Source organism: Lepidochelys kempii, chromosome 25 (genome assembly GCF_965140265.1).
Source record: "Lepidochelys kempii isolate rLepKem1 chromosome 25, rLepKem1.hap2, whole genome shotgun sequence".
NCBI lineage: Eukaryota > Metazoa > Chordata > Testudines > Cheloniidae > Lepidochelys > Lepidochelys kempii.
In genome coordinates, this window is record NC_133280.1 from 13,858,086 (window position 1) to 13,872,958 (window position 14,873).

General features: G+C 59.7%; 1 protein-coding gene across 2 annotated transcripts in view; it reads left to right on the forward strand.

Annotated features, from left to right (window-relative positions):
- MAP1S (microtubule associated protein 1S) overlaps positions 1–13,878 on the forward strand; it is a 30,117-nt gene extending 16,239 nt beyond the window's left edge. The window contains exons 5-8 of one of the 2 annotated variants that reach the window (XR_012156189.1): positions 92–3,419; positions 4,381–4,598; positions 5,859–6,548; positions 13,697–13,878. Coding sequence is in view for 1 of the 2 variants with exons in the window: in XM_073324175.1 (XP_073180276.1) it covers positions 92–3,419; positions 4,381–4,598; positions 5,859–6,014 (3,702 nt within the window). In the remaining variant the exon portion in view is untranslated. Of the gene's footprint in view, positions 1–91; positions 3,420–4,380; positions 4,599–5,858; positions 8,201–13,696 lie in introns of those variants that run through there. The other variant, XM_073324175.1, reaches the window with a different exon arrangement.
- Positions 13,879–14,873: the final 995 nt, after the last annotated feature.

Here is a 14,873-nt window from a genome sequence, read left to right on the forward strand (position 1 = left end):
GGATCGGCTGACAAGGGATGACTCAGCAGCCTGTCGCTTTACACTGAACTCAGCCAGGTGCTGGCATTGACCATGGGTTCTCTCTCTCTAGGTTGGGGAGATACTGAGCTCTGCAGATCCTTCGGCCAAGGCCAGCCTGACCGTCAGCTGCCCTGACTTTGGGGAGTGGCAGGACTCCAGCCTGGAGCAGTACAACCTCCAGGACTTCATTGAGCTGCGGATCAACCCAGGCTGCATGCTGCCGGAGATGGAGGGGCTGCAGGAGTTTGTGGAATACCTCTCGGAGTCCCTGGAGCCACAGTCCCCCTTTGACCTGCTGGAGCCCCCGACCATGGTGGGCTTCCTGAAGCTCTCCAAGCCGTGCTGCTACGTCTTCCCCGGCGGGAGGGGGGACACAGCCTTCTTTGCTGTCAACGGGTTCAACGTCCTGGTGAACGGGGGCTCCAACCCCAAATCCTCCTTCTGGAAGCTGGTGCGCCACCTGGACCGGATTGACTCCATCCTGGTGACGCACATCGGCACGGACAGCCTGCCGGGGGTCAACAGCCTGCTGCAGAGGAAGGTCGCTGAGCTAGAGGAGGACCCCTCCTCACAGGGCTCCCAGAGTAACGGGGACTGGGTGAAGAACCTCATCTCCCCCGAGCTGGGCGTCATGTTCCTCAACGCGTCCGAGAAGCTGAAGGGTATTGAGGGAAACTCTAGGGTGCTGAAGAGCTGTGATGAAGCCAGCCTGACTCTACGCTACCTGGAGAAGCTGGGGATCAGGCCCAACCCACTCTGCAGGGACAGCGGCCCCAAGTTGGGGCCCACGGTGCTGTTCCAAAAGATGGGCGTTGGCAGACTGGACATGTACGTGCTGAACCCGGTGCGGGGCAGCAAGGAGCTGGAGTTCCTGCTGCAGCACTGGTCCGGCAACGGCCACCCCAGTGAGCAGGAGCTGCCCTTGCAGTGCCTGACCTCCATCTGCGCCCTGCTGGTCTGGCATCCCGCCAGCCCTTTGGAGAAGATCATCCGGGTCCTGTTCCCAGGCTGCACCCCGCAGGGCAGGATCCTGGAGGGGCTGGAGAAGGTGAAGCACCTGGCGTTTTTGAAACACCCGGTGGTCACTGAGAAGGACTTGAAGGCGCTGGCTGCTCCCCGTCCCGAGAAGCAGCTCACGCCAAAGAGGGCAGAAAGCAAGGAGAGCCTCAAGTCGGCGTCCAAGGAGAGCCTCCGGTCTGCTTCCAGACTGAGCCTGGTGGAGGCTGGGCCCCCGGCTCTCAAGGAGAAAGCCCTCAAGTCAGAGAAGAGGGAGGTGAAGCCAGCGCCCAAGGAGAAGGCCAGAGGGCCGGGCGAGGTGGCCAAGGCAAGGCCAGAGGAGGAGAGAGCCGAGGAGCCCAGAGCCAAGCTCGACTCTTCAGCTGAGAAGCTCAAGCCGGATGTGAGGCTGAAGCTGAGCAAGGAGAAGGCCCCGCCCAAGAAAGAGTCCCTGCCCGAGGAGGTGAGGAAGGAGGAGAAGAGGCCTCTGAAGAAGGAAGATGGCGCCGAGGGGAAGGCCGTGAAGAGGGAGGGGAAAGCTGAGCTGCTGCGGAAGGATGCCAAGGAGAGCAAGGCTGAGGGGAAGGCCGCAAAGCCGCCTGCCCGCAAGCCGCCTGGGCTGGAGCCCCGCAAGCTGGCCCTCAGGACAGGGAGCCTTAAGAAATCCACTCTCAAGAAGGAGCCGGAGAAGCCCAAGGCCAAAGCGGCCAAGGAGGCAGGTGCAGCTGGCAAGAAGCCCCCTGAGGCTGGTGGGTCGGAAGGCTCCAAGTCACTGTCCCTGGAGGCCCTGACACAGGAGGCGGCATGGGCGGGCACCGAGGCCAGGCAGAAGGAGGAGTCAACAGACAAGGGGATCACCGCAGCGGAGAGTGAGCTGGAGCCGTCCCCGCTGGAGAACGGGGAGGCTGGGCAGTGTGGTGGCACTGAGGGCCCAGCTGGCTGTGCCGGGCTGGGGCCCATGGATTGCCAGGAGAACGGCCTCGACCCAGAAGAGCTGGACAGCCCCCAGGGGTTCCGGTACCTAGAGACTAGCCCGCTCAAGGCCATCTGGCCCCCTTCCCCCCTCGCCAAGACCCCCAAGAGCGACCACAGTGTGGACTTCGACCTAACGCCCACGGGGCTTCTCAACCACTGCCAGGAGGGCGCCGAGGACCCATGCGGCAGCTCCGAGGAGAAGACCCTGGAGATGATGTCCCCCCCCAGCTCGGGGCCGGCCAGTGCCAGGCACACCCCGTTCCACCAGTCCCCGGTGGAGAACGCAGTCATGGTAGAGGAGCTGGCGACGGGCCACAACGACAACAAACAGTTCAACTCCTGTCATTCCTCCCAGGAGAAGCAGGCGGGCTGCCTGTCCCTCAGCCCCTTCAAGGACGAGCTCCCTGACGTCTCGCCCACCATCACCACCCCCTCGCTGCCGGCTGAGGTGGGCTCCCCCCACTCCACCGAGGTGGATGAGTCGCTGTCGGTCTCCTTCGAGCAGGTGCTACCCCCAGTGAGCGAGTCGCCCCAAGAGGAGCTGAACCAGCCGCAGGCGGGCGGGCTGACCCCAGAGCCAGACGCCTCGGTGGGCAAAGGCAGCTTGTCCCTGCCCATCCAGCCCTGCCACCACGCCCAGCTGGGCAGCGACGGGGCGGACGGACTGCGCCGGCATGGGCACCGTTCCGACTCCCCCCACGACGTGGACCTGTGCCTGGTATCGCCCTGCGAGTTTGAGCACCCCAAGTCAGAGCGCCCCCCCTCCCTCAACGTCAGCCCCCGGGACCTGTCCAATGACAGCGACCTCTCCCAGGAGCTGGCCAAGCCCCTGGCCCAGAGGAGAGGCCTGAGGAGCCAGGGCCGCCGGCTGCAGCCGCCGCACGCCGCGGAGACCCCCCCCACCTCTGGGAGCGAGTCCCTCCCCACGCTCTCAGACTCAGACATCCCTCCTGCCACCGACGACTGCCCCTCCATCACGGCCGATGGCGGGCTGGACTCAGATGAAGAGTCGGAGCACCTGGCCAGGGGCCCTGCCCGGGCCAGAGACCCTCCTCCTGGCCCCCTGAAAGACCCCTGCCCCCTTCCTGCCCAACCTGGCATCTGCATGGTGGATCCAGAGGCTGTGCCCTCAGAGCAGGCCTGCACGGGGAAGAAGGAGCCCGCTGGCAAGGTGAAGAGGACTCCCTCCCGCCTGGGCTCGGCCCCCATGTCCCAGAAAGCCGAAAACCCCAAACACTCGACCCTGGGCAGCAAGGCCAGAGGCCCCATGGGCTCAGCAGACAAGGTCAGGACGCTTCCCCCAGCCAAGGGCACCCCCATGGAGAAGGGCCCACGCCTCGGGGCCGGCGGGGACACCAGAGCATCGCTCAAGAGCCGCAGCGCTGGGGCCAGGCCGCTCTCGGGAGCCGGCAGATCATCTCCCGCAGGTAACTGCTGCGGTCACGCTGAATGGGGATGGGGCGTAGAGTCCAGCTGATCCCAGGCCAGGAGCAGAGCCTGTCACTCCCATGCTAACCCAGCCCCAGGCCGAGGGGACTGGCTGGCTCGGGGGGTGGAGGATATATGGGGCCTTGCAGCCCACGGCAGTCACTGCAGGTGTGTGTTGGCCTGTGGGATGAGCTGCGTTGCTGTCGGTGCCCATGGCACCACCAGAGTTTGCATGTGCCAGGTGGGAGTTGCTCTGGCTCTGGGGGAGTGTGCCACAGACTGGGTGGCCATGCCCCAGATGTTGGCTCCTTCGGGGCTGAGTTGAGGCATGTGAGCACGGTAGTTGGGGGGGGGGGGGGCTTGGCCTGGGCTGTCTGGATCCTGGGGAATCCTGCAGCGCGTAGGAACTAAAAGGCTGGTGTTCCTGCGTGCTGGTGAGCCCGAGTCCCACGTAACTCAGGGCCCAGATGTGTGGATTCCAGAAGAGCCTCTTGCAAAGCTTCTGGAGCCCCCCTGCTGCATTGCAGACCCAGGGAGCTAGTGACCCATTCCCTGCACAGCCAGGCTCAGCCAGATGCAGAGAGTGACCATCCCTAATAGCAAAGGGAGCGAGATGCTGGATTTAAAATCTAGTTAAAACTCCAGTAAAGAGACAGTGCTGGAAGTGCCCTAGCAGGTGTGGGTGTGCAAGAGCGAGCCTGGGATCCTGGATCGAATGTGTCAAGTGACTGGACATTGTTGGGTGTCCCAATGGGAGATGCCTGGAAGGGCCAGACTGTGGGCTGGCATTCAGCACTGGGCACAAATTGAGCCCTTCTGCAATGCCCGAAATCAAGGTTCCCAAAATCTCTGATCATGTTTCAATAGTGTGGCCCTTGTGCACCGGGCCGCCTGGCATTCCCTGCTGGAGCCCTGGCCCTGCCCCCTGTGTCTAAAAGCTCCCCCGTCTTGCAATTTCAGGCTCCAAGGCCCTTTCTCCCCCTGAGCCGCCAATCTACTTGGACTTGGCCTACATCCCTGGCTCCTGGAGCGCCAGGACGGTGGACGAGGAGTTCTTCCGGCGGATCCGCTCCCTCTGCTACGTCATCAGCGGAGACGACCATGTCAAAGAGGGCGTCATGCGACCCATCCTGGATGCGCTGCTGGCGGGCAAACATCACTGGGGGAGTGATGTCCAGGTGGGGCTTGGCAGGACGGCAGCAGGGGGCAGCGCTGAGCATGGCCAGGCAGGCTTGCGGGGGGGCCTGGTTGGGGTCTCGGGTAACCATATCCCTGCCCCATGCTCCAACCCCGAGCCCTCTGCTTGGGGGGAGTGTTTCTGCCTTGAGCGGGAGCTGGGAGTGCTGCCCCACTGCATGGGCTGTGCCATCCAGCTGGCTGTGGATGCTGCTGGCCGCCTCCTCCCCTGGCAGAGTCCTGTGGGGAGAACCTGCTCCCCCTACTGGCCAGATCCAAGAAGTCCCCGGTGTGTATCGTTCGGGGCATCTGGCTCAGCTGGGGGGGCGGTGGTTACTGTGGGGGGTTGCAGCGGGAGGGGGGACTCAGCAGAGGCCACCAGGGAACTGGACTCTGGCCTGGTCTGAACAGGAGAGTTATGCCGGTGTAGCTGTGTTGGTGAGGAGTGGGGGGGGGGGGGGGATCGCCCCCTTCCAGAACAGCTACCCCGACAACCCCGCTGTGCAGAGGCACTCGGGTGGGCAAGTGTGAAAAATCAGGGTGGGGGGTAATAGGAGCCTATATAAGAAAAAGACCCCAAAAAAGGGACTGTCCCTATAAAATCAGGACATCTGGTCACCCTACACTCGGGGCACAGCTGTGTCTGTTGGCATGGCACGGCTCGGTGGGGGAGGTGGCGGTACCATGCCGGCGGAAAAGCTGCGGTCTTATGCGTGTCGATGTAGGGGGCTCGGCCACGTAGCCATGGCTTGGAGCAGGGGCGGCTGGGTTCTCCTGAGGCAGGAGGGGCCCTGACCTTTGAACTGTTAACTCTGTGACCTCACCTGGGGGATAGTCACTGGTGTGCCTCAGTGTCCCTGTTTGGCACAAGTGTTGGCGGCTGGGGCAGGGTGGCTTTGAGCTGGGGCAGAAGCAGCTGGAGATGTGGTGAGGCTGTTTGTGCCCATATTTTGAGGGAGGCAGAACCTCCCCTTGCTCCGGCCTCCGTCTGCCCCACCAGAGTGTTTAACACAGCAGTGCCCGTCCCCAGTTGAGATCAGAGCCCCATGGGCCGGGTGCTGCGCAGACGCACTGCAAGGAGCTGGGGTCTGAAACAGATGGGACAAAGGGGGGGGGAGAGGGGAAACAGGCAGAGATGTGACATGCCCAGGATCCCCCAGCAGGGAAGTGGCAGAAATAGAAGCCCTGGTGCCCTGGCTCCATCAGGGCCAGACCCACTAGACCTTGCTGCCTCTGAGTGACTCTCAAATTGGTCTCCTCAGGTGACCCTGATCCCAACCTTTGATTCGCTGGTGATGCACGAATGGTACCAGGAAACCCACGAGCGCCAGCAGGAGCTGGGCATCACAGTGCTGGGCAGCAACAGTACAGTGGCCATGCAGGACGAGACCTTCCCAGCATGCAAAGTGGAGTTCTGAAGGCGGCCCGCGTTAACCCTTTCCAGCCAGACTTGGAGCAGGTGCTTTGGACCTTGCAGAGGGGAGATCGCCCACAGTCATTGCACATCGCAACCCATTGGAAGGGGGGAGGGCTTGGCAAGGCCCCGTTGGCCATGGGTGATTGGGAAGAGGCACTGTAAGATTGGAATGAGCTCTGCATGGCCAGCTTCCTGCAAGATGGGAGGGAATCTCCCCTGGACTGGAAAGGGTTACACTGAGTGCTTACCTCTCCTATCCTGTGCACCACAGACACTCACCGTCTGGTTATTGCATGCACACAGGCCCCAGCCTCTTGCTCTGTATCCCTACAGGGGGATGGGGGGCTGGATCGTGGGTTGGCCGGGTCTGTAATCCCCACTGCTGGCAGAGGTGGGGAGCAGGTTCTGTGGCTGGGGGCCGAGGTGTGCTACAGGATAGCTGTTCCTTGCCTCTCTCCCCAGCCCAGGCACGGCCCTCTTCTGTCCGCCCCAGTGATGGAAACGGGACCAGTCTGCCCTCCCTGATGTCAAGCAGGTACCTTACACTGGTCAGGTGATGCAGCAATGGCCATCCCACTGCAGCATCGCCCCAGGGCTCCTACGGGCAGCCTGGACTGGGGCTCCAATCAGTGGTAGCATCCAGTCGCTTCCCTGTTGTTTGGCAGCCAGTTGGAGTCTCATCCTCTGGCTGAGGGCACAAGTGAAACGAGTCTGCGAGTCATACACCCCAGTGATGCCCCTGACAGCATGACCATGTGCCAGGGAGGGGGGCTGCTATAGTGGTGGGGGGCTGTATCCCAGTTGACTGCCCTTCCCCCAGCTGCTATTAGTCTCCTTGTGCCCCTCAAAACTAAAGTCCCAACTGTCCTGTTGCCCCCACAGAGATGCCAGGTTCCCAGGTGGACACGATCTCTTGACCCAGATTAAGGGAGGTTTGAAGCTGAATTGGGGCTGGTGGGGGCTGGACTGGACTGATGCTTTCCTGCTTTCCAAAGCAGTGGAGCATGGAGTGGGTTCTCCCTGCATGGGGTGTGGAACTGTGACCCAACCCTGCTAGAGCGTTCCCATGCCAGCCCAGTCTCCCTTGCCTGGTGGGGGTGGTTGGGCTGGCAACCCCAGCCCCACCCCATGGCGGACCTCAGAAGCCCTAATGTTGCTGTAAATGTTTTAAAGCCAAATTTCACGGGCCTTTTGAAAGTTCATGTTAAGTGTGATTGCTGGGAGCAGAGGGCCTGGGCGTGGGGGGTGTGAATGTCTCCCAGGGAGGAAGGGAATTGGAGTTGTCTTGTAACAGCCCCCCCTCCCCTTCTCCAATCTCTGTGTCAAAACTAACCAGGGGTGCTCCTGACTTCAGCTAACATCCCCCTTCTGCAAACCCTGCCGCTCCTGTCTCCTGTACCCTGCGTCCCTGCTGCTGACCCCAGCAGTCTGCGTAGGCCAAGCAGATCTCAGGGGGCACCGCTAGGCATGAAACTTGTGGGGGGCCTGAATCCCCAGCCACGTTCTAGCTTCTCCACAGCTTCCGCATCTTTCTTTTTCTCTAACTCATCTTGAAGAGCAAGTTTGGGGAGAGAATGTGACACTAACCTGTTTTGTAAGTTTGCAACTTACCTTTTTTTGTAAATTTTTTTTTAAATGAAGAAAAAAACCAAAATTGCTACACACAGAAGGTTCTTATTTATCTGATTACCACTGTGAGGCACCAGTGCGTCCCCCCCGGGTGAGCTGCTGGGAAGGGGGGCTCAGCTCCTTGCAGATTTCATCCCCTCTTGTATCCATGGCAGAAGGGTTTAATCCTGTTCTCAGTGCTCGCCTGGCTGGGCTTGGAGGCCTTTTTACATTTGATTGTATTGTACTATGTGTCTAGGAGATGTTTGCGGGGTGGGTGGGGAAAGGGGAATTGAATGTTTCACCTTTTAGTGCTTTATATATTTTCTTAGCTAGAAGATGTTTTTAAAGAGGGGGTGAGGGAAGGAGATCATGAGGTTGCCCCACCTTCTTATAGCTCAAAATGTGGGGGGTGGTAACCACCTGTTTCTCCACCCCTTTGTGACTTCTCCCAGGCCGGGGCAGGGGGTGGGTTTGCTAGAAGTTTTAGACACCGACACACGCCACAATGTTGCACACACGATGTTATGGTTTGGTAAATGTATTGAACAAGCATTAAAGAGACACTAGCCCAACAAATTGCTGTGTGCTCTGTGGCTGCCTAGCAGGGCCAGGCGGCCTTGGTTCCAAATGCACAACGAGGGGGAGGCAGTGGGGTTTGTGGGGGTTCTTGGAGCAAGACCTGGGGGCGGCCAGTGAAAGTTCAGGGGCTGATCTGCCAGAGAACTCAAACTGGTGCAGCAGGCTGCAGCTGTTCACACAGACTCTTGCATTGGTTTTCATTGATGTAAATTCCTGCCTCAGGCTATGGGGGTGCAGCTCTCACATCACCAAGTTCCCCTCGCTGGGCGAAGCCTGGGACGTGCAGACATCAAGCTGGGTCCTTCAGGTCGGACCCTGGTGGAAGTGGCCTGTGCTTCGTAGCCTCGGCAGAGGGGGATGATGGATTGAATTAGCCTTGGCGACTGCCCTCTGATCTAACTATTCCAAGCCACACTGTGAGGACCCCGGGTAGGGCCAGGTAAGCGCTGCTAGCAGCAGCCTGTACCACGCAGCTGCCAGAGCTAGCTGGGGTCATTAGTGCTAAACTCACCCCTGGGTGCATCTACAGTGAAAATGCAGCAGCCCTACTGCTATACCACTCAGTGTGTCTGCTCACTACGGGGCCTGGAGGGGTTCTCCCTTCCCTGTAAACTAATCCACCTCCCCAAGGGGCAGGAGCTAGGATTCTTCCAGCAGCGTAGCGCTGTCTACGCCAGGGCATGGCCGTGGGTTTTCCCCCTGCCTCCTGCACATAGCTATGCTTCAGCCCTGAGGCCCTCTCTCCCCCTGCACTAGAGGTGTAACTGCTGGCTTGAGGAGCCACCCATGCTAGCCCTGGTTGTGAGAGCATGCTAAACCCTGCAGTGTCATACCGCTGGGAGGGGCCAGCCAGCCTGTGTCTGTACCTAGGGCTCAAACAGTCACACTGGGGGCTACTCCTGGGCTCCCTTTGTGGGGCAGCCCTTGGTGGCGGGGCATGTAGCTGCTCAGCAGCCTAGGGTGCCATCCTGCCTCTCCTGATCCTAGGGGAAGAGTAGATCCTGGATGGGAGGGATGGGGGAAGGAGCAGCCTGCAATCAGCCTTTCCCCCTGTCCGTCCTCCGTGGTGACATGGGGCAGGGCTGGATTAGAACCGGGGCAGGGCTGGATTAGAACCGGGCCAGGCAATCGCTGTGGCTCCAGGAGGGGGTGCTGCCTCTGCATCCCTTGCTGGAGGCCGGCCTAGCCTGCACCCCTGGCTCTTGGAGATCAGGGGCTGGGTGGGTGGGGGATCCTTGCTGGGACCCTTGTGGCCCAGCAGCAGCCTGATGCAGCTGCAACCAGAACCCTGTTCCTCTTTCAGCTCAAGTGAACTCCCCTCACCTCCCCCCGGGAGATGCCCGTGGGGTGAATCTCCAGCAGCAAGGGGCATTGGCTAGACGAGGGGCCAGGCTCGCTAAGACTAGGCAGGAGGCCTAGCTCTCCCAAGGACCTGGCCCAGCTGGGTGTTGCCCCCTCGCCCCTGTCCTGGTGTGGCTGCCGGGAGCCAAGCAGGGCAGCCCTGGGTATCTTAGCAGGGCTGTACGGTCAAGCTGCCCTCCCCACGTGCTGTGCAGGGCCGGGGCTCTGCCTTGCATGCACTGTCATCGCTGCTTGCTGAGGCCGAGGCCCTGGCGCTGGGCAGGTTGTGGGGAGCACAGGCCCTTCCAGGAGTTTGGGGAGGTGGGGTGGAAATCCTTGACTCGGGGTCTTTTTGATTTTGTTTTTAGAGCTCCAGAAATCAGGCCTGGGAAGCCTGGGCCCGAGCGTTGCCATTGGCTACAGTGGCCAGGGATGGGGTGAGGAGTTGCCATGGCAACTGGCTGGGAAACTTCTGAAGCTGAGATCCCTGCATTTGGAGAAGAAGGGGGGGGGAGGGCGCGCCTGACTTGCAGCTGTAAGACCTTCCCTCCCCAGTAATGGGGGGGCCTTTAAGGCCCAACACACAGAGCAGGGCAGCTGGGGGGGCTGCATGCTGCAGGCCTGTTCTTGCTTCAGTGGTGGTGGGGAGTAGGGTTTGGGGTGGGGTGGGAGTCTGGGGGCAGGAGCAAGAGGGATGGGCAGTTGGCCTGGGGGGAGTGAGGGGCGCGGGGTGATGTGCAGGGACTGGTACATTTATAAGGCCGTGGGGCTATGCAGGCCTGCCTCGCCCTGCCCTTCCTGCACCCCCGGCTGCTGCTGCATGGCAAGAGACAGCCACTCCACAGATGCTGAGGAGTCCCTGAGCCCCTGGCTGCGCTGGGAAGTGGGAGTGCACTGCAGGGGGCTCATTGCTGACTGGTTGGGCATTGCCCAGCCCTGTTAACCCGGTCTCCTAGGCCACACCAGCCCCTTCCCTCATCCATCCACCCAGCAGAGAGGGGCTGCCGGCTGGGCACTGTCCTAACATGCTGGCTCTTGGCCCGGGTCCTACTGTGTCCGTTCAGCCAGAGTGGGACCTGCAGCCAGCGAGGTGGGGGTGAAGCAGAGGGATGCCCAGCTCTGCTGCCTTCATGCAGCCCTATGGAAGGGGAGAGGGTTTGAATCCTGCCCTTGAGTAGGCCTGTCCCAGCCCTGTACCTCCGAGCTCCTGCACTCAGGCCCAGTTTCAGAAGCAGCCACGTTTCTGTTGCCCAACCTCACAGTTGGTTCTTGGAGGGGCTGAGCCCCATGTAAGCCTCAAGGCCCTGAGCCGGAGCTGTGGGTGCTCAGCCCTGCTGGGAATCTGGTCCAAAGGTGGTGCTCCAGCTGTGGGTGTTTTAAGTGTAACGGCGTGTGCCCTCAAAGCACAGCACTAGGGTATGTTTGTTAACCCCAGTCCTGGCCTGAGAGGCAGGTACCCATCCCCCAGGCAGGAAAACGGAGCCAGAGAGGGAATATGACTGGGCCCAGGTCATGCAGCAGATCAGTGCCAGAAACTGGCATGGAGCCCCTTACACGTGGCTCCCAGGCCTCTGCTCCAGCCACTAGCAGAAGGGAAGAGGTTGGGGCTGGGTTTTGCCTCCCTCCAAGTGAAGCCTGAGTGTGGGGTGCACGGGGCTGTACTGACCCTCTGTAACCAAATTGCTGCTGTCCTGCGCAGAGACCAGCCGGCGTCTGCCTGAGCTACGATTCAGCCTGGCTGCTCCTTGGGGGCTGGAAGCCCCTCGCCTGCACTAGCTGTAGTAGGCGGACTGCTGGGGGCTGAGGCGACCCCTCCGTGCTGCTCGCTGGAACCAAGGCTTGTCCAGAGCAGCCAGATAAGAGCCGGCCGGGCAGCTTCCCAGGTGCCAGAGTGCTGCAGGGAGCTTCCACCATGGGCAGGGGCAGCCCGAGGAGTCTACAACTCTGATGCGTCATTGGTAAGAGCAGGCCAGTCTCTACAAAGCGATCCCCCAGATCTTCCCACGGTCTGGCTCTGGGCTTCAGGCTGGGCCCTTTGCCTGCTGCAGCAGTGGGCAAGGCTGCTAATCCAGCCTTGGGGAGGCAGGCCTGAGAACCTTGCCAGCTTCTGGCATGCATATGCTGTGTGACCTGGGCTTTGGTAGGTGTGTCCCCGAGATTCAGCAAGGCACCTCCCTGCCTTTATCTCCAGCCACCTGCTGTTAATGCCCCAGCCGGGGGTCAGAGATGGCCACTCCCCAGCGGGCTGGATTGGGTGACGCCTTGCACAGAGCAGCTCCCAGCTGAGCCCAGCTCAGTCTGGCCCAAACCAGTGAGGCCAGGCCTAAGAGAGGGAGCAGCCTCCCAGCAGAGGGTTTCCCCTGGCTCACTAAGGTCTTGGGTCCCAGCTTGGGCCATGCAGGCCATCCCCAGCAGGGACTGTGCTAAGCACTGACTGCAGGGCTCCCCCAGCCCCATGGGGCTGGAACTCCCTGTGCAGCTAAGCACCCCGTGAAGAGGGGTGGGACTCTTATGAGAGGGCTCCTTGGCAGCAGAAATCCCAGTGCAGCTACCCCCCCCCCAACAGCTGCTTCATGAGGCTGCAGAGGCTGCTTCCCCCCTCTCCCCCCAATCTTTGTTATTGTTTGTGTATGTCCTACTCACCTCCCTGCTCCCAGCCTGGCCCAAGAGCTTCTCCTCTGCAGCAGCCTCTCTGCATCTCTCCTCTGTCCTTGCTGTCCCTCTCCCCCACAATCCCTTCCTCAAACCCTCTCTCCCCCGAGCGCTCTGGGAGGCAGGATTTTCACCCCGGATTCGGCTGGGTGGGAAGTGAAAAGTTGTCGGATAGACGGGCACCACCTGAGCTGATGGGCCCAGTTTTCACCATCAGTTGCAACAGCACCTCTTTAAAGGCAGGGGCCTGCTTCACCACGGCATGGTGCAGCCCTGAACTCCAGTGCAAAATGGGGGTGAGAGCTGTGAAAAGGGGAGACTCCTTTTCAAACTGGCCATGGCCCTCCCTTGCTGATTCCCTGACTCCAGGGCTCAGCTGCTGCCCACCGCTGCACCCTGCAGAGGGCAGAGCTGAGCCCAGTGTCTTGGTGGCCCACACAGATGTTAAAGAAGGGGTGGCAACAACATTTGGGTGAACTCTGACCTCCCCGTGACCCCTCCAAAATGAACCAAGTCTTCACAAAGAAACCCCAAGACTTTCCCCGTTGCTCCTTAGCATTGGGATTGTCTGGAACAGGGGTTCTCAGACTTCTTTGCATGCAACCCCCTTCTGACAACAGAAATTACGACATGACCCCAGAAGGGGGCATGGAAGTCTGAGCCTGCCTGAGCCCTGATGCCCCAGTTCGGGGGGCCCTGCTGCCTAGGGCAGGGGGTCCCAAAGTCTGAGCCCCACTGCCCTGCACCGGGGCGGGGGGGGCGGCAAAACCTGTGGTGTGGTGTCAGCCCTGGGTGGTGGGGCTCAGGCTTCAGCTTCGGCCCCAGAAAGTCTAACACCAGTTCTGGCAACCCCATTAAAACAGGGTCGCGACCCACAGTTTGAAGAACTGCTGGTCTGGAATGTGCAGGAGAAGCAGAACCACCTTGCTTCTGTGGGTGAAAATGGGCTCAGCAATTGGGAAGGGAAGAGGGGTCCATTTTAAAAGGGTTTTAAAATGAGCTAGGGGGTTTTCCTGCTTCGGACTTTAAAAAAAAAATAAGTCCCACGTCCCTCAAAGTAGCAAAGAATCCGGCATTGACAGCTTGTTTGAAAGAATGTTTTCCATAAGCTCACCCCATGGGCCAGCTCCTCGGTGTTGCTAACTCTCACAATTTGATGCGATATTGGGTGATTTCCTTAAAACTCCAGCTCCTGGAATCAGGTGAATATGGGATTAGCTCAGCTTTCATTAAGAAGTAAATTCACTGTGGTGTTGTAGACCTGTTGTTCCAGGATATGAAAGAGACAAGGTGGGTGAGGGAATATCTTCTATTGACTCACTTCTGTTGGTGAAAGAGAAGCTTTCAAGCTTGTACAGAGCTCTTCTTCAGGTCTGGAAGCTCTGTGGATCTTGAAATCTTCTCTTTCACCCACACAAGTTGGTGCAATAAAAGATATTACCTCATCCACCTTGTCCTCACATTAAAAAATGAGTAAGTTTCTAACCCTTCTGCTTGCAGAGAAAAACTTGACCCTGAAGGCTCAGAAATCAGAAGGCAAAGAAGAAGACGCCAATGTGTCATGTTTTGATAAAATCTCATGATTTTAAAGTCACTGTCATGATTTTGGGGGTGTCTGACTCAGAGTTTTGCATGCTCAGGCCCGGCCATACAGAGCTCCTCTGTGGAAGAAGATCGGTGCAGAAATGTCTTTCAGTGACTTGGCTAACAGGAAACCCTGAAGCAATCAAGCAAGTCAAGGAGACCGGCTGGGTTTAGCATCGCTGTCATTTGGGTTACTGTACAGCCTAGGAGCTCCAGTCATGGACCAGAGCCCTACTGGGCTAGGCACTGCACACTGTAAATACTTATATCAGGCCGTCCAGTGCAGCCTTCCTTTAGCTCTCCTCTGCTTCCCCTTTTGTGCTGAGGGGGTTTTCTGACTTGTTCCCTGTGGGGAAGTACCTGCAACTCCGCCAGAGACGAGCGGTTGTCCACTGGTTAGCACAGGAGCAAGGGGTCAGGCTTCCAAGCTGCTAGTTCTGACATGTGGTGGAAGTGGAGTCTAGGGCTTAGAACAGGGAGCTAGGAGTCAGGGTCCTGGATTCTAGTTCTGGCTCTGATGCTGCCTGGCTGCAAGGCAAGTTGTTGTCCTTCTACGTGCTTCACGTTGTCCCTATGTTCCCGGGGACAAGTCATGCCCCGAGCCTTGGTTGAGGAATGTGTTTATGTGAAGCCGGTTGAGAGGCACCACTCAGGGCAGGAGAATGAGCAGGGTTGCCCAGCTGTTAGTGGGATACGGAGACTGATGGCACGTCAGGGCACATCTGGCAGGCTAGTGAGCACATCCTCACCCCCCCCCACCCCACCCCAGCAGCTGCTGAACAGTAAGTGATGGGCTCCAGCCTGAAAACAAACCTGTCCTGGTGTCAGCTGGAGCAGGGCTATGAGCTCACTTCAGGCTGCAGCCAGAGGATTGGAATGTACCAGCCAGTGTGAGCGCTGGCAGCGCAGACAAAGGCCAGTCCAACCAGGACCGCCCTGATCCTGAATATCCTCGCAGGGCCTCTGGGCCTGGCAGTGAGGTGAGGACACTAGACCCAGGCTGAAATGGTATATGATGGAGTCGGGGCATTATGCCCCAGTGCAGGTGTGTTACAACCAACACAAGGGATGCTGGGTTCAGGCTGAGGCGCAT